Below are 23,352 nucleotides of genomic sequence, written 5' to 3'. Positions count from 1 at the left end.
CCAAGCGGTGCCTTTGGTCAGGATGCCCGTCGGCCTTGCATCTGCCCAGCAACCCCATCCTCACACTTCAGAATTATCACCCACACCCATATTCAACCACATCAGATCCCAGGCACAATTATCATTTCGTTTCTAAGTATTGTAGTATATATCCAAAAGACAACGACTCTTTCAGAAAACATATCTAGAGGCGCCTGGGTGGCTCAGTGGGTTAAGCATCCAACTCTTGATCTCAGGGTCATGAGTTCAAGCCCCATGTTGGGCTCTGCACCGGGGGTGTGAAGTCAACTTAACAAATAATTTGCAAAAAAAGAAAACATACTTGGTGCCATATGACATTCAATCAATAAAAGCTAGTAAGGTGATGAACTTCCTAAAAACTTTTTCCTTGCGATTAATTCCTAGGAGTGGCCATAATCATCATGGTAAGAGGACAGCAGCTAACACTGGGTGCTTATTATGTGCCAATTACAATCCCAGGCTCAAAATGGAACAGAGACCCACCCACATGTAACAGTGAGTATCGATAAAACTCTTAGCAGAAAACAGAGGTAAATTTTCAAGACCTTGGATGTGGCAACAGTTCTTAGATATGACAGCAAAAGTAACAACAGAAAACATACTGGACTTTACAAAAACTCTAAAATTTTGTGCAAAGAACACTATCAAAAAAGTAAAAAGATATCTCACAGAATGGGAGAAGATATTTGCCAATCACATATCTGATAAGGATCTAGTGCCCAGAATATACACAGAACTCTTAAAATTTAGCAACAGATAACACAAGTAAAAAATGGGCAGAGGACTTGCATAGAAAGTTCTTCACAGAAGAGCTACGGTGGCCAATAGGCACATGAAAAGATGCTCGACAAAATCATCATTCATTGGGGAAAAGCAAATCTGACCAAAACGAGACACCAATTCATACCCACGAAGATGGCTCCGATCAAAAACCAGAATAACAAATACTGAGGAGGATATGGGGAAACTGGAAGCCGTGTTGCTGATGGAAACGTAACAGGCTGCAGCTGCAGTGGAAAACCAGCTTCTCACCCGCATCTCCACTCCTGGGTGTGTACCAGAGGCTCTGAAAACCAGGACACAGATTTCTGCACGCTTGCGCTCACGGCAGCGTTATTCACAAGTGGCCGAAAGGTAAACGCACCTTTCAAGTGTCCGTGGCCAGCCAGCTGGCCGGAGGGACAGAACTTGGTCCACACACACAGTGGAACATCATTCAGCCTTCACAAAGGAAGCACGATGTGGGCTACACGTCGTGGAACCCGCATGGTGAGTGGAAGAGGTCAGACACGGAAGGCCACCAAGTGTGACTGCAGTTATGTTAAAACCCAGAGCGGGCAAGTCCCACGTTAGCGGGCCAGCAGGTGCCCAGGCTTGGGCACTGGAGCAGGAGTGAACGCTCAACCCCACGGGGGCAGGGTTCTGTTTGCCACAATGACAAAGTTCTGCACTGGACGCAGGTGCCGCTCAGCTGTACGGCTTGAAATGTGAGCTGCAGTCCGTTTCCCCCATGGCTTCCTCCCCTGTGTTTACACTGTGGGCGTATTTTTACAAAGGCCAGCACAGTAAGCCTTCAGCATCTCTTGCTAGACAACAAAAAAGTACCAGGAAACCACAAGGGCCAGTACAAGGACAGAGGAGCTGACAGGGGCTCCAGCAGCTGGATGGCAGACAACAGGGGCATCGGAGCAAGCAACCAGGAGTCCGCGAGTCTGTCCAGAGGAGGACAGAGACGGTCACTGCTGACCAAGGTGAAAGTGGATCTGAGCAGGGATCGCCCAGCAGGAGAATCTGGTGGGGGAGAGGAGGTCCACACCATGTCCACGTACCTTCCCACAGATTACTTCAAAAGTACAACAGGAGAAACACTAACCACACAGAGAAGAAGCCAGCTCAAGCCTTAACCAACAACATGGGACACCAACAGACGGGGGCAAACGGACAGCAGGTACCTCCTGATGTGCTGTTGGCTGAGCAAATTGTGTGGGACCCTTGCTGGATGAGCCCAGTGGACATAATTCATGAAAACTGGTGTGCGGTTTTGGGATGTGTGAGCGTTAAGAAAGAAGAGGCTGGTGTAGCTGATACGGGGAAGGGGACCAGGGTAACTGTAGTGTGGGGCCTGGACGGTGTCTGGACAAAAGCAGAGAGGGCTCCCTCCCCCTGGGATAAAACTGTTACGGCAGTAATTGACTCGAGAGTGTCTCTGGGAGGTACCCACTAAAGTACTAGGTGCAGGAGGTATGATGTAGCCTCTCAAGTGTCAGTGCTGAAAACACAGGCAACACGTTCTGGGAATGCTTTGAACTATTCTCGCAAAGTCTCTGTAAGTCTGAATCACCTCAAAATAAGAAGCAAACAAACTCAAAGTGCCACAAGAGACACACCCAGGATGGACCTGCCTGGCCCAGTGAGCGGGGTGAGGAGGTGACAGAGGGTTTTCTGGAGAAAGCGTCTGGGGAGGGAAGTCTTAACCAGCAGTCAAATGCTGAGGACGGATGGGGGTGGAGTGAGGTTTTCTGGAGGTGGCTCACTTTCTGGAGGTGGTTTTCTGGAGTGAGGTTTTCTGGAGGGGGGCACAGAAGCCGTGGAGAACGTGGGAACTGAGGGGCATAGAGCCCGCAGGCAGCTCAGCACACAGCTGTGGCACCTGCACAGCAGTCGCTTGGGGAGGGAGGAGGGGACCGCAGCAATCTGGGGCGTCTGAGCCTGGGGACGTTGGTGCGTATGTGCTCAGGACCACGGACTCACAGGCTGGAGGCTGAGGGCCTGTGTGGGCTGAGAAGGGAGCTGATAGGCTCTGGGAACGTTAGCGTCTAGAGTAGAGGTGGAGGGCCCACAGGAGAAGACAAGTAACACGGTACATCAACTGTACTTCAATAACCAGTTAAAACAAACACAAAAAGGAGACAACCACAAAGACCAACCAGCAGAGTCAGAAACAGAAGAAAACCCTGAAACAGAGAGTCTTGGAAACGGAACAAACAGCCTCACGACAGGCTGTCTCCAGCCTGGGCTCCCAGGTGCCTTTCTTGGTCCTTTCTAGAAGGCCCTTGTCCCTGCTGTTTTCTTCCCGGCTCCACCCTAAACCAGCCAGGGGACACAGGCCGTCATGGTGAAATGCTGTTTTCCAGAGGCTATGAGGACCCTGCAGTTTTACTTCTGTGATTTAAAAAAACCTCTCATTAAATACTCCGTGACAGGCAGCATCTCTGTGCATGGTATGTGTGTAAGAAGTCCACAGGGCAAGTGCCTGGGGGGCTCAGTCAGTTAAGCATCAACTTTGGCTCAGGTCATGATCTCGAGGTCTGAGTTCGAACCTGACACTGGGCTCTCTGCTGTTGGCGGGGAGCCCACTTTAGATCCTCTGTCCCCCTCTCTCTGCCCCTTACCCTCTTACGCACACGCGCACACACACTCTCTCAAAAATAAATAAAACACTTAATGTATTTGGTTTCCATAACTATTCCCCAGACACTTTTATCTTTTTTATTTTTATTTTTTTGATGTTTATTTTTGGGAGAGAGACATAGAGCATGAGTAGGGGAAGGGCAGAGAAGACAGTGGGGGAGACACAGAATCTGAAACAGGCTCCAGGCTCTGAGCTGTCAGCACAGAGGCCACGAACCATGAGATCATGACCTGAGCTGAAAGTTGGACACTTAACTGACTGAGCCACCCAGGTGCCCTTTCCCCAAATACTTTTTAAAATTTACTGCATGGTGACTGGGTGGCTCAGTTGGTTAAGCATCCACCTCTTGGCTTTGGCTCGGGTCATGATCTCACGGTTTGTGAGTTTGAGCCCTGTGCTGACAGCTCAGAGTCTGGAGCCTGCTTCAGATTCTGTGTCTTCCTTTCTCTCTGCCCCTGCCTTGCTTGCGCGCTCTCTCTCTCTCAAAAATAAACATTAAAAACAAAAAAACCCCAAAGCAGTCCACGGTACTTTGGCAACACTGATATATGAAAAATAAAGGGCAAACACTCTTTGAAACACTTACTTCTGGAGTCAAATGCACTTCCATAGGTGTGTATGTTGGCCAGTACCCCATCGTAAGTATGTTCACGGTTAGATCTATAGAGCCTGGATCACTCTGATTCTGCATATACTAAAGACAAAGAAAACCAAGAGGAAACAGTTACTGTAGAATATCATCAAAAATAACTAGTTCGTAAAAGAGTAAACAGTGTTAATTTTCAAACCACAGTTCAACATGTGTTTGCACCTAGTCCCAAGAACACATCCCACTGAAGCCATGCAACATGTTCCAAAGTCATTTGGGATATTTTTTCTTTCTTGGTTATGTTACCAATACAGGACACTAGGACACTTCTTTAAATCAAAAATTTTTATGCATTTTTAGGGATTACTTTTCTTTTTCATTTTGAATTTCAGTTATTTGGACATGTGGACATGAGCAGTATGATTCTCAAGGCGGAGGGTTTTCCCTTGGCTGACACCTCCCCCAACATAACTTAAAGCGGGGTGGCTCCTGTTCGGCTGTCCCACGTGAAACAAACAGAGCTTGCCTGCTTGAACTGCACCATGATGTCCTTGGACAGCTCCATGTCCTTGAACATGCCTTCCAGCTTGCTGGTGAATGCCGCGCCGCACTCTGGGACAGAAGCGGAGGCGTGAGCACCCCCGGGGACGAGGCCCAGCGCAGGGAAGGGTACACCCAGGGGCCCACACGCTTACCGTGCTTTAGTTTGGACAACATAGATTTTTCAGCATCTACTGAGGCGCTTTTTCCAACAAGGAGTCTTTTTGCCAAATCTTTTTTATAAAATGCTTCGAAGACATCTTTCCCTGTTTATAAGCAAATGAAAATGGCGTGAGACGCTGGACTATTAACGCGCACTTGCTCACTCCTGCTGAGACTCCAGTGGCGGCTGTGCCGCAGGGAGCTCGGCAGGGGCCTGCGCGGGATGCCCCCATAGGAGGACACCCGCGCTGCCATCGGTGGGCGCCCACCCCTCCATTCCCCGTGCTGACACGGAAGCGGGAGTGTTTCTGTCCATCTGTCTCAAGGAAAAGAGGGGGCCCATGTACAGACGTGTTGACCGTCTCGTCTCTCCCTGCTCAGTGTTAATAGGAACAGCGCAGAGTGTGTCTCACCGTGAATGAACCTGAATATTATCATGACCTTGTCGAGAATCCTCTCCAGCTCCTCGTCTGTTGCTTCTTTATTACCCGCTCTCAATTTTGAATCAACATGTTTTGCTGTGAGAGTAAAAGTTTACAGTATTTAAAAAACAAGTATTTCTTATATAATACATTTTCTAAACAGGAAAAAAGAGCATCTTTAATTTCTACAAGCAAAAAGTAGACAGCAACACTCTAGAACCTTTCCAAAAAGATATTTTATGACAAAAGGCAGATCATGTGAATTTTCTATGAGAAGTATTTTCAAGTCATGGGAGATAAATAATTATACCGCTGCTCCAGCAACGGGAGGGCCCCACCTTACAGATGTAGCATCCCTGAACACAGGCCTCTCGTACCTGAGACCACAGATTGGCCATGCCTTCCAGAAGCCCACACTCCAGGAGTTCAATACCCACCTCTGGAGAAACCACAATCCAGAAAGTGGTATGAAAGCCAAGCTAAACTGCCTTGTGAATTTTTTGTTTGGTTGCTGACTTTTTCTTTTTTAAAGATTTAATTTTTTTTAAGTAATCTCTACACTCAATGTGGGCCTTGAACCCACAACACCAAGATTAAGAGTCGCACGCTCCACTGGCTGAGCCAGCCAGGTGCCCCTTTCGTCGCTGCTTTTATTAGTTTTTTCCCTTCACAATTTTTTCATTATGAAATCCTCTGAACATACACAGAGGTAGAAACTGCACAATGAACCCCACGTCCCCATCACATACCCTCAACAGTAGGAAGTTCAACGCTGAATCACTGTACTTACTACATCTTTCTTAGCCCTTTGCCTAAAAACTTCCACTGACTAGTGAGAGTCTACGAATCCCGAAATATGCTTTGCTATTGTCACGACATAATTGTATAAAGTGATAATTTAAAAACTGCTTCATCTTAAAACGTGATCTTTTAAGACCACATCCAATTTTACCCTATTTTAATGCTGGTGAGGTAACGCGAAGACAGGGAAACACTAACGTCTCCATGCTAATTGGTCACGTCACCCTCGTAACGCCGAGGCACTCGTATATAGCAAACCCTCTTCTTCCGATCCCAGAGCGCAGATCAGCGGCCGTGCTCCAGACAGAACCAGAAGCACCTCTGTACTCTCTCTTCCTTCTTCTGTGACATCAAGCTGCCACTTGACAAAATCACTGCTCCGTTCTCCCTTATAAATGCCGTGTGTGCTTCTACACACACATGGTAAGTGTACCCTTCTCCACCCTCCCCAAGGGGAGCTTAAAGATTCTGGGGAAAGGTTTTGCTTAAGTTCTGCTTTCTTTTCCCATATTAAAACAACGTCTGGAAATACGTTTTCTACCTATCAGTTCTGCGGGCTTATTCGGCCTCTTATTGATAAACGTCTCAAAGGACTCCTTCATCAAGTTGATGAACTTCTCGTTCCTCTGGAAGCATGCTTCTATCACGTGGTCCACTCGGTCCTTAAAATCCAGCAGGTCCTGTACCATATCTTTGTCTTTCTCAGGATTGATGACAATTGTTGTCCCGAAAGTCTACAAGAACACACACACCGCATCAGTGGCAGGTAACGGCACCACACATGTTCTCCTGAGACTTTAATAATCACCGTTGGTGTTAAATACTAAATCGTTTCAAAAGTTCCACAAATTCAGTGTACGTTCAAGAAGTTAAGTGAATATACAATTAATGCTTCAGTGTTTGAATTCTGCTTTTGAAAGAATTTGTGAATTAGTGGGAAAATGTCCACTGCTTACAAACAAAAACAAAAATAAACTTTTACTGGGGCACCTGGGTGGCTCTGTTGGTTGAGCGTCCAACTCTTGATCTCAGCTCAGGTCATGATCTCACAGTTCGTGAGTTCAAGCCCCATATTGGGCTCCATGGAGATTCTCTCTCTCCCTCTGCCCTCCCCAACCAACCCCCACCCCCTGCCCAAAATAAATTAACATTTAAAAAAACACCTGAAAACTTTCACTTACAAATTTCTCAGACGTTCCCATTAACCCAACACACCTACTTGGACTTCTTGACTAGAGTTTCCTTTTTCTTCCACTGCTAACCAAAGCCCAGTTTTAGGCTGCATTTTTAATTGAAAAATGCTATATTAAACATCACTAGAAGTCTATTATGTGACAATAATAGTTAGCTGTTTGATGATATAAACTTTGGTAGATACAATTATACTATTTGATGTGTTTAGAGAAGGGACAGAGACAGCAGGCCCCAAATGGAGTCACTGTGCTAAGCCTCACGTCAGCAAACCAGGGCTTAACACCTGACCTAACTGAGGTTTTGGCCCCTCCGAGGAACACAGTCTTCAAGCACTCAATCACTAGGCTTGTCAGCACTAGTGACGTCATCTGCCAGACGGTTCCCTGTCATCCCCTCAGGAAGGTGACCTTGCCACAAGCAATCAGTCTTTGCCAGGATAACTTCCTAGTCCTGCCCCGTCCTGTCTATAAAAGGCTTCCTTATCACACAGCTCCCCGAGGCTCCTTTCTATCGGCTGGATGGTACCAAATAAAGCCAGTAAGATCTTCAAAATTCCCTCAGTCCAATTTTGTCTTTTCAGATATGTACTTTAGGAAAACTGGTCTTAATAGCATATGTACACATACTTATGTATCCTATACATAAGTGAAGGCAGATTACTGGCAAAATGGTACAAATGAAACTGGCAGCGATCCCTTCTGGAGAGGGACACGGTATGCCCAGCCGGGGTGGGAGGGATTTTCCTCCGTACACTTTTGTACTGAGTGCATTTAAAAATAACACACACACACTGCCAGGGATCAGCTTCACTGTGATAACGACACAGTGTAGAACATAATCTCCACTCCTGTCGGTGTGACTGCATGTCGCTGACGGACACTCAGGAACAGCGGTCACACCACTGATCTCTAAGACCTGGACTGCATGTGTACAGGGGAGCTCTCGCGTTCAGCACACGTTTCTGCTCCTAGGGCTACTCGTCAGCAAAGCCCTCGTTCTCCAATCTTTCTGGAACATACAGCTCTGTTGCTGGCGTGAGTTGGTAACCACGTCCAGCTCCATGTTGTTGTGTACAAAGTATCAGGGGATTGTGCCTGTGGGCATGAGCTTCCCACGTGGAAGCAGATAAGCAATCTTAGGACTGATTATTCCATAAAGCAGCATGCGTGCAAGCTTTCCATCATCCTTTCTATATAACTGAACTTTCTGTGACCACTACAGATTCACGCGCAGCGGAAAGAACAGAGATCCCTCCTACACTTGGCTCAGCTCCCCCTGATGGCAATATCCGGCAAAGCTGCAGAATGGTATCACCACCAGGATCCTGGCACTGGCACACTGCGTCCAGCTTCTCCAGGCTGCCCCACCCCGCCCCAGAGTATGCTGTTCCCCCGACTTGTCACCAGCACAGCCTTGTGCGCCCCCACCCCCTCCGTCAGCATGAGGGCCCTGCTGCTGCCTTCCCATGACCGTATACAGACGCATCACAGAAACATCACAGCACTGTGACAGTAACGGATCTGGATGGTGGGAGACGTGGCAGCACACATGCCACCAAATGGATACACGAAAACGTGTAACCATTCTCATGGTCGATGAGCAAAGGCATGAGGTGTTTAAAAATCAGATGCACAGAAATGCGACTTTTTGAAAGTTGTGGCTGTACGTGGCACCGGAGCCCAGGCAGGTGACCGATGGCAGCCTTTAATGACGTCTGGCTGTGGGGTGCTCATAGGCGGGGCCATCTTTCAGAAAAGGTTTGCCTCAGTCATCGGGGAGGAAATGCAAGACTGCTGTCCACCCGAGCCCCCGCCTTGAGAAGAGCCCCTCCCCATGTCGGGAGCCACACGGCCGGGAGACAGGACGCTGCCCTCCACAGGCACGGTCACCGCGCATCACGACAGCCCCACGCACCTTGATGTACTCGCTCCAGTGCTGCAGCAGGACCTGCTGCCCACCCTTCACGCGGCTGAACAGCTGGTACATCTGGGTGAGGTCGGGCACTCGGTTCTCGTCCAGCAGCTGGTCGAGCCCTGCGACGGCACAGCGAGCGTTAGGGCGGCTCGGGGGTCCATGTGTGAACGGGCGCCTCACACGTGTGGGGCCGACCCCTGTCCTCCGTGGGTGAGAAACAGTCCTATGCGGCCCCATTGGCCAGACCCCACCACCAGAGGACGCTAGCGGCCGTGCTGCTCAATTCAGGTCGCCAGAGCCCCGGTCAGACTAACACAGCGGCCAGGGCAGCGCCCCTGGGCACCTCTCACTATCATCGCTCAGAGAGCAGATCTGGGGGCCCGAGTCTAACCTGTCAGGTCATCCACTCTATCTGCTTATGTGATAAGCCGTGGGAGAGAAGCGTCTGCTGTCCGTTGGGGATTCTGAAGTATTTAACATAGCACTTTTGGGGGTTTTCCTGTTTTAGGTATTTAGATTTTTACGAAGCCTTTCTAAAACAGTATGGAAATCAGGAAGAGAAAACTGTCTAAGATGTCTGCTTTGTGACAGCCTCGCAGAGGCTGCGAGGCCAGGCGTGGGGAGGTGTGAGCCATGTGACTCAAGTCTCAGGTTCTTCTGTCACGTGGGCACAGTGTCCACACATCAAAGGAGGTAAACAGGTGCACACAGGTGCGTCCTGGGGCCAGAATCACACATCTTTAGCAAGGGCTCCGAATGTTTATTTCTCCGAATTACATTCTGACCTAGTGATGCAAATAATTTTTTTTGCAAATAATTTTTTATAATTTATCCTACTGAAACCCTAAATGTCTTTCTTCAAGAACTCAAAAACTACAGCTTCTCATTTTTCAAATGTCTCTTAATAAAATTTAGATTAAGCTTGTACATAATTTGCCATGTTCTTGGAAGACTTTATGCAAATTTCTACTATTTGCTTAAAGTCATTCATCCTAAGACTCCTTTCAGAAAATACCTAGTATGGGGTTTGAACACACTTGCTTTAGGTGGACAGTAAATCCAGACCTCGTCCGTGTGAATGATTCCCAGTGCAGAAGGACAGAGATCCAGATTCGCACCTGGACCTTGGCTTAGGGGCTGTGCTTGGAGGCACCTGTGTCAGGCTGTTCGGAGCCGCTTTCCTTACTTGTATGATGGGGTCATGACTTCACAGGGTGGGGGGGGCGGGTTCCTGGGCCTAGAAGATACCGGCACTCAGTAATGCCAGCTCTCCCCTCCTGGCTTTGTTCTGGTTTCACGTGGAGACCCTATGCTCAGGTGTCTCATTACAGATAATAACCACCACCTGGCAGAGCAGAGTCCAAATCAGAATATATTTGGCTATTTATTTTTCTTATAATTTATAATTTACGTCCATAATTCTGGGCCTCCCCATAATTAAGCTTTAAGGTCTCCAACATCTTGAAATAAACCCTGTAGCTCCATCATGACTTTCAAATGGTAACATTACACACCTAATAGTTATACAAAGTACTGTGAAGGACTGAAAAGGGGGAGACCGTGCGCTCTGAACCCCAGAGAACTAAGCACACTGTGAAGGGCACAGACACAGAGGGCAGGCGGGACGCTCCTCCAGGACACACAGTAGCTGCTGGAACCACCCTTACCAGGGCCTGACGAGCAGCACCAGGGATGTGGCGCAAGAGGGCACGCTGCCCAGTCAGCAGTGCTGCGCCCTCCGCCAGCAGAGGGTTTGTCCGGCATACTTGGGACTCTGGCCGAAGTCCCCAGCCCTGGCAGTTCACGTGGCGTTCAGCCTCTTGGGGGGCGTGGGGAGGAAGCCCCACCACAGCCGCGCAGCCTGTGCGACCAGCCTGCACCCTTGGGAGCTCTGTGCCTGCCAGCGCCCGTAGGCACCGCACAAGGACCCAGGTGCAAGCTGTCTGTGGCCCAGGGGGTTTCTCAGCGGCTTCAGCTGAGAACAGCATGTCCTGTGATTTCTTGATTTCTACCAGACGCCTTTCCCGGTGTTTCCAGGGCTAACATGCTCGTTATTGCCAACGATTTTTAGCGATTGTCTCATCGTAATGGATGTCCTTAAGCTGCTATTTACGCCGTTTCACTCACTTCCTTAAAATGTCAAGGGCGACCATGCAGGGTAACTTGACACAAAAGTTAGGGAAATCTACCTTTCTGCAGAATTGCTGTCAAATGTTCTCCTAACAGCTGTTTCTCCACACAAGCAATCAGTGGTTTCCTATTATGAGGCAAAAAGACAAGGTGTAAGCAATTAATGGAGAGACTTTGATCACCTGTAAAGATGGGGCATTTACTGTCTACACACCTGACACGGAGTTAATCAGAACAGCCATCTCCCTGCTGTCCATGAGGACTCTGAAATCTTTCTAAAGACAATCTTACTGGACAACAAAGATCAGGGGTCCAGGGAAAAGGAGACACCAGCAGACAGTCAAGTGCCCTGCACCCCCATGCCTGGCTGGCAATTGTCAAAACAAAGCTTTGCCTTTTGGATTCAAGGCACACTGGCCCCGTCCCCCACTCTGCGGCCGCCCCTGCTCCAGGCCCCACAACCTCTACATGGACAGGCCTGCCCCCTCCCATCACCACTTATCAAGGAAGCTCCTCTGTGAGGCCCACACTACGGAAGTGTCACATCGAACAGAATATTTGAAACTCTGAAACATCGCCAAGTGTGACTGCCACAGTCATGGGGACATGCACAACTGTCCTTCCTGAGTACATATTCCATAGTTCATGTCATTTTAGTTTTTCTTAATCAGACATGTGCTTTAGTCCCAAGATTATTACCTTTGGGTATCTTCTCAAGTCTTTGCTTCATAAAGAACTTTACAATGGCCCACCTTAAACCTAACAGCGACCCCAGAGAAAGCACATACCCCCCTTGCGAGAGAGCAGAGGTCAGGGACTGTGCCCACTGAGAGGTGAGGGTCTGCCTCCGGGAGGGGCAGCACGATGACGGGAGGTGGGGGCGGAGGTCAGAGGTCAGGGGCTGACAGCAGGGAAGGCCAGTAGTGCACCGATCCTCATCCAAACAGCTTCAGCGGCACGTCACCAGGGGGCAGCGGGTGGTTTCTCCTTGTTGACTACTGAGTAACGCTGCCTGAATATTTGCAAGCAAGTCTTGCGGATGTTTTTACTTATCTATTTGGGAGTAGAACTGGTGTGCTGAAAAAACACCTAGCTCTGTCTACCACTCTGGGGAGCTGAGGAGCTAACGATCCGTCTTCTGGGCAGCTGCCCATGTTCCTACTGACCATGCACGGCGGTTCTGACTTCTGCTGGTCCTCGCCAGGGCTTCGTGCTGTGTGCCTTTTTTACTCAAAAGCCACGGTGGCAGGCGTGAGGTGGAACCACACTGGTTTTGATGTGCAGTTTCCCGATGACTGGCTTCGCCGAGCGATTTGTCCTGTGCTCACGGAACCACTGCCTCCAGGCGGCGTGCAATCTAGACTCCATCACCGTTTCCATTCCAACAGCCCATGCAGCACCCACATGAGCCCGGGTGGCGTTGACAGGTCCCAGCAGAGCCCAGGGCAGAAACTGCAGGCCCCTCGAGCCCAGAGGTGCAGTCCTGGAGAACGCGCTGCTTCAGCACCCAGGTGCCCAAGAATCGACCTTATAATCTACAGTGACAAAATGACAATCTACCGACTGTGCCAAGCAGCAGGAGAGCGGGTCCTTCCCACACTGAGGGATGAGAGTCCCTGGGGTAGGGCCTGCCGGGTGACCTGGCTGTGGTGTCCAGCATGAGGTGGGTCACAAGGTGCAGTTCAAAGCAGTGCCCCGCTGCCCTCAAGCATGCTCCACGTCCGGGATGCCATCTACTGTGCTCTGAGGACGTGGGGGCAGGAAGGGGCATGTGGAGCCCAGCGCGAAGGCAGGTGTGGCTTGCTCAGCTGTGGCTTCCCTCTTCTGTCCTTGACGGCAACTGTTTATTTTGTGACATCTGAATCACCCAGTGCGGCAGGAGCCGCCTCAGTCAGTGCGCCCTCCGTCCACCTGTGCTCGCGCCCAGAGGCGAACCACCTTTATCTGTTATTCCTTTGCTTAAATAACTTACATATACTTGTAAGCAATATACTTTTTAAAATTGGGGGGAGAAATTTCAAATCTAGCATATGCACAGGGGTGGATGAGCACGTGTGAAAAGGAAAAGGACTGCTGTGCCCAACGCCTACAGGTCATAAGGTAGAAGGCCCCAGCGGCCCCAGTGCCCCGCCCCCTCCATCCTGAAATGGGCGAGTGATTTGCTTGCTGTTCGCCATGATTTACCATGTATCTCTCTCCCTGAAGTTCTTGAACTTCACAGTATATGGAAAACATCAACAGAAAAAAATGTTCCAGATACTTAGCGAAGACTCTTATCCAACCTTGATGTGACCTACTGGCACATCATTTTCCCTCCCACTCCCTGTGCGTCCCTGCTGCCGACCTCCAGCCCCTGTGACTCCCTGGTCCGCAGGGGACCCGGAACACAGCTGTCCTGGCTTCAGCACGACCATCCTTCTATGTAGACCTGGGGCTCCCCATGGGCCCCTCAAATGTCTAAAGCAAGCTCACCTTTCCTCTCCTGACCCTCTGTTCTCTGTATTCTCAAGGTGCCACATCGGTGCCCCTCTCATCCTGCCTGCCCCACTGCACTTTCTACCCTTCAGTCTCTTCTATCTCTGGTTTCTCTTAACTCTCCTCACTTGAATAAATGTTATGTGCAGGGTGAGAAACAGACATCCACACAAGTTTTCTTTTACTTTTCCCTAGCTGCTTACCAACTTCAGGTTTAGAGAAAACAAAAATTAGATGAGAAGAAAAAATAATGTGACTTAATACCATAAATAAAAATTACGGCTACATTCCACGTCTAACAAAAAGTTTACAACCCAAAGTGCCCGACACTCAATTATACTCCATCAACATAAATAGAATCCATTGTCACTAAACCCCAAGATGCCAAGTTCCTCAGCCTCAAGTACTCCTTTCGGATGAGAACTCACTGAGAACTCACAACAGGGCACTTGTTGTGACTCACAGGTGCTGGATAATCACAAATAACATAAGCGAAACGTGCTGACAACAAAGATACTCTGATAGTACTGGCTGAGTCCACGAAGACAGCGTTTATTTCAATAAACAGCCAGGAACAGGGCGGGCTACGGCCATGCCGTGAGAACTGAGTAAATGAATGGTACTCACTGTGTGCTGTGGTCTAGGTACGTGATTACTCGGTCTCCTTCCTCCTCTAAACGCTTACTTACGTGGTTAAGATATTCTGGAACCTTCCAAACACAACATTTAAACATGTCAGTAACAAAGATTTTATTTTTTTTTTAAGTAACAAAGATTCTTGGTGTCACCCAAGAAGCTGAAACACTGTTGTCCACAAGAAAATTAAAAAAAACCAAAAAAAACCACCTTATATATTCAAGGCAAGTATGAGAACAGATGAGCGGGGGGCGTGAAGGTGGGCAGGATACATAGTATAGAGTTTCCTGAAACTCAGTTCTGGACAGTAAAAGTGACCTCTAGAGTGAGGGCAGGGCAGCCCTTCTTTGCTGTGTCCCGCTCACTGTCAAGCTCCTGGGACGAGGCCGTGGGTCCCTGCCATCACTGAGGCCCTATGGGCAGGCGAGCAGCAGCACTCAGGTCAGAGGGTGCAGGCCTAATGGCATCCCCTGGCCCCAAACGAGTGGGGTCAGCAAAAGCTAATCGACAGACTGGGTGTTCACTTGGGGAGGCCAAACAGCACGGATGCAGAAGATCTCCAGAGGCAAAGGGCATTCCTCCTGTCACCTGACGGCCTAGGGGGCCCCCTAAAACGGTCTCTAGCGCTCTGACCCAGTGGTGGCAGCAAGGCTGGGTACCGCACATAATGTGTCCTCTCCAAAACCGGGATGGAGAACCAACGGTCAGTTCATCCTGCGCGACAACGACCAACATTTGGGGGAGGGTCCCCAGGGGCTTCCTTCAGTCTCTGCTCTAACTGCTTGCCAAGATTTTGGGTTCATATGGCTACTGTTATATGTTTTTTCCTGTGGTCTTTTGGGTAATTTTTTCCAAAGCCTCATACAAATGGAAGATTTGGGGTGTGCTTGGGTCATCTTTACAGTTAAGATTTCCTTTTATCCTCTTGTTTTAACTTGAGTTACATGTAGAAGCTACCTTACTGGCTTTTTCACTTGGCAGGGGAAGGGCAATAAAAAAGTTTCTAAGTCAAGGGCGCCTGGGCAGCTCAGTCGGGCGAGTGCCCAACTTTGGCTCAGGTCATGATCTCATAGTTCGTGAGTTCAAGCCCTGCGTCGGGCTTTGTGCTGACAGCTTGGAGCCCATTTTGGATCCTCTGTCCTCCTCTCTCTCTGCCCTTCCCCAACTCGTGCTTGCTCTTGAAAATAAACATTTAAAAAAAGTTTCTAAGTTATAAGAAATTAAGTCTTTACTGTAAGAACAATGAAGCCTGTGACTGAGAATTTCAGCTAGATTGTGGCTTTCAGAAGATTTCTTATAAAATGTTTGTGTATGTGGAAAGACAAACTTTTAAAAATTAACTTAAACGCACTTCTTTAAAAAGAAATAAGGTGACTCAGAAATACCTCGTCTTACCTCTCTTTCTTGCATTAATCTCTGGCCTTCTGCAGCATATAAACAATTAGTTTCTTCCAAAAATTTCACTTCAAATGAATCTTTATATACCTAAGAAAAGAGCAAAGTTACTGGCCTATTACAGAAAAGAAACCTACCTTTGGAAGTGCTGATAATCCAAGCTTTTGAGGGAGCATGGCTGCGGTGACTTGCCCTAAGGAGTTGCCTGTGTGCCTCTCCTCCAGAGGCCTGGGCAGATCGGCCCAGCGCATGGGCTCCTTAAGGGCCTGGGCAGGAGGCACCGCCCTGGCCTTGGAGCACTGGGTCTGTGTCCTAAGGGCACTTTCCTCTGTGGTTCCTGATCTGGCATTAGCCTGACAGTCACTCCTCTTGCTCATTTTTAACAGCCACTTTTATTATTTTAGTTTTTTGCATTTAAATCTTTCATACACCAGTTTATTTTGGTGTAAGTAGTACAGACTATCAGGAAGTATTGGGGCGTTTAGGACAGGGCAGATTACCCGAGGTCAGACAGCAAACTCAGCAGATATAGATACAGACTAGTAGGAGTTATTGGTAAACGTTTAGGACAGGACAGATTACCTGAAGGTCAGAGAGCATACTCAGCAGACTTCTTAACAAACTCCGATCCACAGCTTCACCACTTCTTTCTCGTTCAATTAATAGCAGAATCCCGTCAATACTTTTACTCTGAACCATTTTATCACTAATGATATGGTTTCTAAAAAGCTCCAATCCCATATCCCTGTACAAACAGTAAAAACAAGACTAGATTTTAGTTTCATTTTAGAAGTTCCAGGTGAAGCTCCAAGCTATGCTGTGCCTGTTAGCCCAAACTGTTGATTTGCTAATTCTCTCAATCCACCTGTCAAGTACTCCTTTGTTGTGTTTTCATTTGTGGCCAGCCTACTGTGCCTTGTATTTGCTTTCTTATCAAGGCTGTGTCCTGGGGTGGGTCAGGCATCACTGAGAAGTACGTCAATCTGGGAACAGCTCACATCCTTCTTCCTGGGGCGGGATCACACACTCGCCACCCGGCTGGCCCTATCCTTCCCTTTTCCGTCTCTGGTCCCTCTCCAGAGCTTGCCATACACCTCTTCCTCTGATGGGACTCGATCCCCTCCGTTGGCAGCTGGAGTGTGAACCGCACTGCGAAGAGGCCACCACACGCCCTCCGCTTGTTGCTGAGGAATTCAGGAGGAAACCAGCTCTCGGCAGTTGTGCAGACACCATGGGATAAAAGGTCCTGTGCTCTGTTCAGACACCTCCACAGGTCCCCCAGGAGCCAGATACCGAGCAGACAGACACAACTCAGTGCCTGGACCCAGCAGGGTCTTCTGAACGGGCAGTGGGGGGCTGGAGGGGGGCGGTTAGCAGTAGACAGGTGAGTGCGGATTCTGGGGAGCCCCACCTGTGGTGAAGCCTTTCCTCCAATGCACACCACAAAAGGCCTTTCTGGTTCCCTGCAGGAGGTGCAGGCCTGGGTCTCGTGCGCACTTGGAGGACACAGCAGTCAAGCACAGCGGTCAGTCGTGGGGGCTCGAGCCGGCCGCCTGGGTTTGACTCCTGACCCCAGCCCCTGCTCACGGTGCCTCTGGGTCTCTGCCTGTCCTTCCCTAACCGCAAATGGCATCACACACACTGCTTTACGCCCGTAAACCCTTTCCACACTGGGCGAGGCAGGTAGCAGGTGTGGTACGGAAGAAGTGTTCACTGTTGCTCCGCTTCTTCCTAAAATCTCAATCTCCGCTTCCGGCTTCAGCTGCTCCCCACAAGCCATCGAGCAGTCTTCTTGATCCACGTCTCTGCCTCCCCCACAACCTGTGCGTCCTGGGCGGCTCCTGTTTCCACACAGACCACACTTCAAACTCGCTGCCCCCTCCCCTCCACTACCACCTCTCCTACCTCAGCCCCTCACCAGTCCTGCTGGCTCTGCGAAGCTCAGGCCCAGACCAGGGCTCAGCCTCCTTCCGCATCCTGCCTGGGGCGTCTCATACTGCACTGTCCCGCTCAGGTTTTCTGTCTCTGACAGTGGCCCGAGGCTGCTATCGCTAGGCTGTGAGCAGGGCTTACAGTTTATACGACACATTATGTTATAAACTATGTTCACAAATGAACAGTTCCGACCCGGCAGCCCCACAAGCTGGGAGCGCTCTGCCTCAGTTTCTGTCTGTAGAGTGGAGGCGATAATGGTCATCCCCTGCAGAGCTATACCACAGACTAAAGGAGCAGGTGCCAAACCTCTTAGAACAGTGCTTTGTAGAGTAGCAACCACGTGACCTTCAGTTACATGCTTGCTGTTTCTATGAACAAAGGCTACCCTTTCTGCAGCCGCGTGCGGAAGCCTAGCACAGTGCAGGTGCAGACGCCAGTAAGAGAACGAGGAGCAAAGTGGTGCTGAGGATGGACAGACATCCAACCAGGAGTGTCCAAAGCTGCACAGATGGGCGGGAACATGAAATAAAGACAAAAAGTGTCCGTGGGTCTGGTAAGCAGGGGTCACGGACACCTCAGGAAGGGCGGTGTCCGTGCCTCAGGTCAGAGGAAACAGACGCAGAGGAAACTGAAAAGAAAGCACCTTGTTAAAGAACTTGGGTTTAAAGGGAATGGGAGAATGGGCTTCTATGCCAACAGAGACTGGGAAGAAGCCGAGGGCGACATCAGGGACAAGTCTGATCAGGAGGCAGGAGCGGGAGCCTCAGGGGCAGGTGGGGTGGCGAATGGCATCAGCAACAGGGTGTGGAAGTCAGTGACGAGCACCCAGAGCCACAGGGCGGGGAGTCCCTGAAAGATGCTGTGTGATTGACGAGCAGACTGAAACGAGGTCTCCGTATTTGTGGTTGGTCAGCCGAATGGGGAGCTGTGGGGGACTTCAGGGCCCCGGGCCATGACCTCACCAGCCTCGGTCTTCTCAGAGCAGGGCAGCTGCTGGAGTCAGTGAGCGCCTGGGCCTCTCCGTCCCAGCCGAGGTGAACCGTGTGCCCTTGGTTCCAGATGGCCCTGGCGTGCAGCGCCCAGGGACAGAAATGTGGCTTCCCACAGTCCTGCTGTGTTTGCCCGCCACCTGTACTGTGACACTCACTGCAAGCTGGTCAGGGTGCCCCAAGGGGCTCCTCCTGGGCATGGCCGGCCCAGCTCGGCCCCCTCACTCCGGGGCTAAGGTACGCCTGGGCCTGGACAGGTGCGCTAGTGATTCTGGCTGACATGAAGGAACACAGACACGGCCCTACTGACCAGGACACTCACCAGATAGAAGGAAGCATGGAATTCTGCAGTACGTAAGTGCGGTCCAAAAACAGGAAAATACTTCTGATCATGATCTGGCAATTAGAAAAGCATTTATTTATGTAACTTACTAACTAAATACCCAAGAGTAGGCCTTCTGAACTATAACTGGTAGCTGTCTCAAATCTTACAGTAATTGTTTCTTGAGGTTTCTCCCCACCAAGACCTTCATGATTGATTTTTTCCCCAAATTTAATTGCTCCTTTGGTGTTTGATTTTCATCTCTTTTGTCCAGAAAATCTGACTATAAGGGAAATCTGGTCACTTCCTGCCTGATGTGGTAAACCTCACAAACCTGAAGAGATGCTCTAAGCTTTTTAAATAATTAGTCCTTGTCACATCAGCATGAGGCTCTTGGCCACATGTTTGACTCTCTTTGGCAAGCCGAGCAAAGACGACACAGGACCACCAGGAACCTTGTGATTCTCCTAACGTAGCCTTCCTAACAGACGTTTATCTATTCTGACCTTGTACCCGGTGCCTGGCCTGGAAAAGAGGTTCATTCATTATTCCCTACTCACCTCCTTATTAGGAGAGGTACTACTACCATGTTTTCCCCCACAGCCAGGTCATGCTAAAAACTCACATGCATAAAAACAGATCAGAATCAATACATCTGCAAAGTCTAAGACTTTGGCTGTCCAGTTACAGTAAAAACCTGGAAGTCAGGCTTGATTATCAGGCATAAAGTGGGATTAAGAAAAACTTTAGAGACCCATTCAGGAATCAGCTCAGGTACCGTGGGCTGTCAGGTGGGTTTGAAGGTCAAATTAGCAGCTGGCCCCAATCCAGAAATGCAGCCATTCACACAGGTAGCTTTTCCCTGCCCTGTTGTCCTACTATGTTGAGCTGGATGGCAGCATCTGACCCAAAACAGAATCCCAAACAGCACTTCCCTATCTTGGCCCACAGTCTGGCCCACACTGTCCTCAGATGGGTGAGGGAAGATGGACGAGGCCATCTTTGGTTAGAAAGGGGGGGGGGGGGAAAGACAGCTGGACTGAAAGGGGCACACCCTCCCAGCTACCCAATCCCCTTCCTGCTTAGCTACAGCAGAGGGTGAACAGGACCAAGAGGAAGTGCGTCGGTGAGACCAGACACTGGGCTCTACTGATGAAGATTATGGAGATTATGGGACAGCACACTGTCCCTAAAACCAGGGTTAACAGAAAAGTCAATACGCTTACCATTTGTCTGCAATGATCTTGCCAGCATGTGTTAATCTTCTTTAAAAATAAAACACTATCTAGTGAGTCTGTGCAGACCTGCTAAGGAAAACTTTAGAAATCCTGGCCAATTATTACAGCTTTAACCCCATAACTGCAGCTCTTGACACAGAATCTACACATCATTTTGTTGTCAGAATACAGAAGGACCAGGGGCGTCTGTGTGACTTAGTCGGTTGAGTGTCCGACTCGACTTCGGCTCAGGTCATGATCTCATGGTTTGTAAGATCGAGCCCTGCATGGGGCTTTGTGCTGACTGTGCAGAGCCTGCTTGGGATTCTCTCTCCCCCTCTCCAAAAATAAACAAACTTAAAAAAAAAAAAAGAATACTGAAGGACCAGAGGGACCACAGGTGCAGGTTTTCTGCATCGCTGAACTGCGTTCCCAATTTGTGATGAGCCTCCAGCCACAACCCCAACTTTCCCGTTCCCCTTGTTGCTGTTATGGCCAGGTTCCTTGTAGAGCCCTGCTGGCTGGCTGAATTAACCACCAGGTCACAGGCTTCATGAATCTGGGTGGCTGGACCTAAGGGCCTATCCTGCAAAGGGTGGTGGGGACAGACCCCAACCTGCACTGTTCCAGTGGTGACAAAGCAGGTCGACTATTAATAGCACCAGGGAACAGGCAGTTGGAGGGAGGTGGCTGAGGTTTAACTTTAACCTATATTCTCAATGAGAACCGATATGAAGTCTCATTCATGCACCAAATTAGAACACTCTCACCTCGATAATTAGAATGTGTTTTTTAAGAAGGCTCAACATACTGCTTATAGAAAAAAGAAAACTCCAACATGGACTCCTAGAGCAAACTACAGCCAAATGCATCCAGCACGGCCTTCACAGGTTTGGGCAAAGTCATTGTCATAAATGTCTACATGCTGCCTATGGCTTACAAAACTCCCCACGTTTGTGCGCCTCCAGTTTCCCCAACTGCACGATACACATGCTGCTCCCTCTGTACAGTCCCAGCTCCAGGACCCTGGGCCAGCGATGAACTTCCCTTGACCTCGGTTTCTTCAGAACTGGTGTGAGGTTACATGTAAAATCCACAGCATGTACAGAAGCAGCGCATGGGCCAAGGTGTGAGCTGTGAAATCAGACAGGTGTCAGAGTCTTCAGTCGGCAAGGCGGTCTGATGGAGTGAGGGGAGCCAGTGGAGGGGAGGACACGACCAGGACTTTGGAAAGAGGACAGAAGATCGGGAAGCTGTAAGGAACTGACGGACACACGTGCATCCTTGTCATCCAAGTAAGGAGAGCTGACCTCAGCCACAGTGGTCCTGGCCACACATCTTATTTTCTCCTGGGGCTTTGCTAATAAATCACAAATAGTAAATCCTAGCAAAAACCTAGTCGTTCAATGGATAACATGTTATTCCGGAAGAAATCTTTTATGACTGCTCAAATTTACAATGGCCTACAATATGAGAACCTGACACAGACAGTCTAAAAAAATGAAAAGTCACAAGCACATGTAGCAGGGACCCAGCAGCTCTGGCACCCGGTGCTGGACACAAGCCAATTACTGACACCCTGGCAGGTCTCCAGGGCAGTCTGCATCAGCTGGGGGGCCAGGCTCTGTCGGAAGGTGGGGCTGCCCGGGGTGAGACTCCTACTAGCCAGTCCCACACCGCCGGATGGTGCAGGCGCCAAAAGCGAGCAAGCAGCACTCGGCCCGGCACAGGACTTCCTTGGGAGGGAGCGGCCCTGCGGGTAGGGCTTACTACACGAGATGCTTCTCCTCAATTAGCCAGGTAAAGCCGTCACTTGCGATTGTTTCCCATGGAAAACAGTACGAAACGGTAAGGCCGGCATGCACCGAGCTCCAGCCCTCTACATACCAAAGCCCAGAGCCTCACATGAGCACCCTCGGGGCGTTAAGACATACCGCCTGTCATCATAGGCTCCCAACACTGTTCTCTCCTGTCTGGAGAAGGGCCAGGCCTAGCTAAGGTTTTAAGCAGTGTACTGAGAGGGGTCGGTCAGGTGTCAAACAGCAAACACGGAATACCCCGTGGTAAAGTGCGAATACATGTGGCCGTGACTACAAGGATTCAACAAGAAGGAAGAAACCCAAAAGACAGTGCCCACGCCAAGTAGAAGAGTGACTGGTTCTCTTTTCGCCCACGCTGTCTAAGCCGGGTTACCCCACTCTCCTACCCCAGCAGAGTGTGCAGAAGGACAAGCCGCCCTCACCCCGGCCCACCACCTGACACCCCTCACCTCAATCAGGTCTGCCTGCTATGACCGCAGAGGACATTTTCTGCCACAACATTTGTCACAGTTCACGGTTTGGACGATTGAATTATTGCCTCCCTCATTAGCCTACAAAGTCCACAGAGGCAGGAAGCCTGTCACGTTCACCTCTGAGCCGCAGCACTAACCGAGGGCCGCGCCGTGTAGACACACAAACCCAGCCTGCTGCCGGTGCTCCACACGTGCACGCGGGCTACACGCTGCTCACGGAGGGTCTTCGTAAAGAAGCCCAAAGCCTGCCGTCATCTACGGAGTAGGAAAACACAGGAAATCGTGAACACGCCGGTCACCTCTGTCCTTCTGCCGCACGGACCACGCTGCTGCTATGTGGGACTCCACACGGATGCCGCAGGCTGGCAGGCTGGCCCTTCTGCGGTTCACCACAGTGGCGATGCCCTAGAGCTGAGTTGGGGGTGGGAAGAGTGAGTTCTGTGCACAGGTGCTGGCCAGCTCAGATTCCACTGAGAGCCAGTTGCTGTCATAGAAGAGGAGCTTTTGAACTGAGGCTGGGTGCGTGCCGCAGCCTCCTTTCTGCACCGAGTGATGCCGGGTTCGGCATGTGCTGCTTTTGGTTGAGGCGTGCATGTGCAGGAAGCCGTGGTCGTGGGGAAAGGCCTATCACCAATAGCAGGGAACTTATTTCGAAACGAGCAGGTAAGTGCAGAATCCAAACACATGAATGAAAGAACAGAGTCAGTAGTGTAAGAAAATCACAGTAGCTGACTCAATTCCATAGGAGTCCTTTACCACCTGTCTACCAGGGGCCTCCTGGCCTCCCTGAGCACTCCTTCCATTGTCCTCACCAGCAGCATGCGGCCAGTACAGCGGAGGGAGCAGTCCTTGGACCTTAGAAAGCAGCCACATACAAACTACAGGAACATCCCAGAGACCAGAGA

General features: G+C 49.8%; 1 protein-coding gene across 1 annotated transcript in view; it reads right to left on the bottom strand.

Annotated features, from left to right (window-relative positions):
- Positions 1-23,352, bottom strand: part of CUL4A (cullin 4A) — a 46,913-nt gene that overhangs the window by 11,144 nt on the left and 12,417 nt on the right. Inside the window, exons 4-15 of the mRNA XM_045482447.1 lie at positions 20,164-20,233; positions 18,938-19,011; positions 16,274-16,436; positions 15,692-15,781; positions 14,288-14,370; positions 11,245-11,312; positions 9,056-9,174; positions 6,489-6,681; positions 5,138-5,242; positions 4,718-4,828; positions 4,549-4,634; positions 4,020-4,127 (exon numbers count right to left, since the gene is read on the bottom strand). Of these exons, the coding sequence (XP_045338403.1) occupies positions 4,020-4,127; positions 4,549-4,634; positions 4,718-4,828; positions 5,138-5,242; positions 6,489-6,681; positions 9,056-9,174; positions 11,245-11,312; positions 14,288-14,370; positions 15,692-15,781; positions 16,274-16,436; positions 18,938-19,011; positions 20,164-20,233 (1,270 nt within the window). The remainder of the gene's footprint in view (positions 1-4,019; positions 4,128-4,548; positions 4,635-4,717; positions 4,829-5,137; positions 5,243-6,488; positions 6,682-9,055; positions 9,175-11,244; positions 11,313-14,287; positions 14,371-15,691; positions 15,782-16,273; positions 16,437-18,937; positions 19,012-20,163; positions 20,234-23,352) is intronic.

Source organism: Leopardus geoffroyi, chromosome A1 (assembly GCF_018350155.1).
Source record: "Leopardus geoffroyi isolate Oge1 chromosome A1, O.geoffroyi_Oge1_pat1.0, whole genome shotgun sequence".
Lineage (NCBI taxonomy): Eukaryota > Metazoa > Chordata > Mammalia > Carnivora > Felidae > Leopardus > Leopardus geoffroyi.
This window is presented reverse-complemented; position numbering and strand designations above follow the sequence as displayed.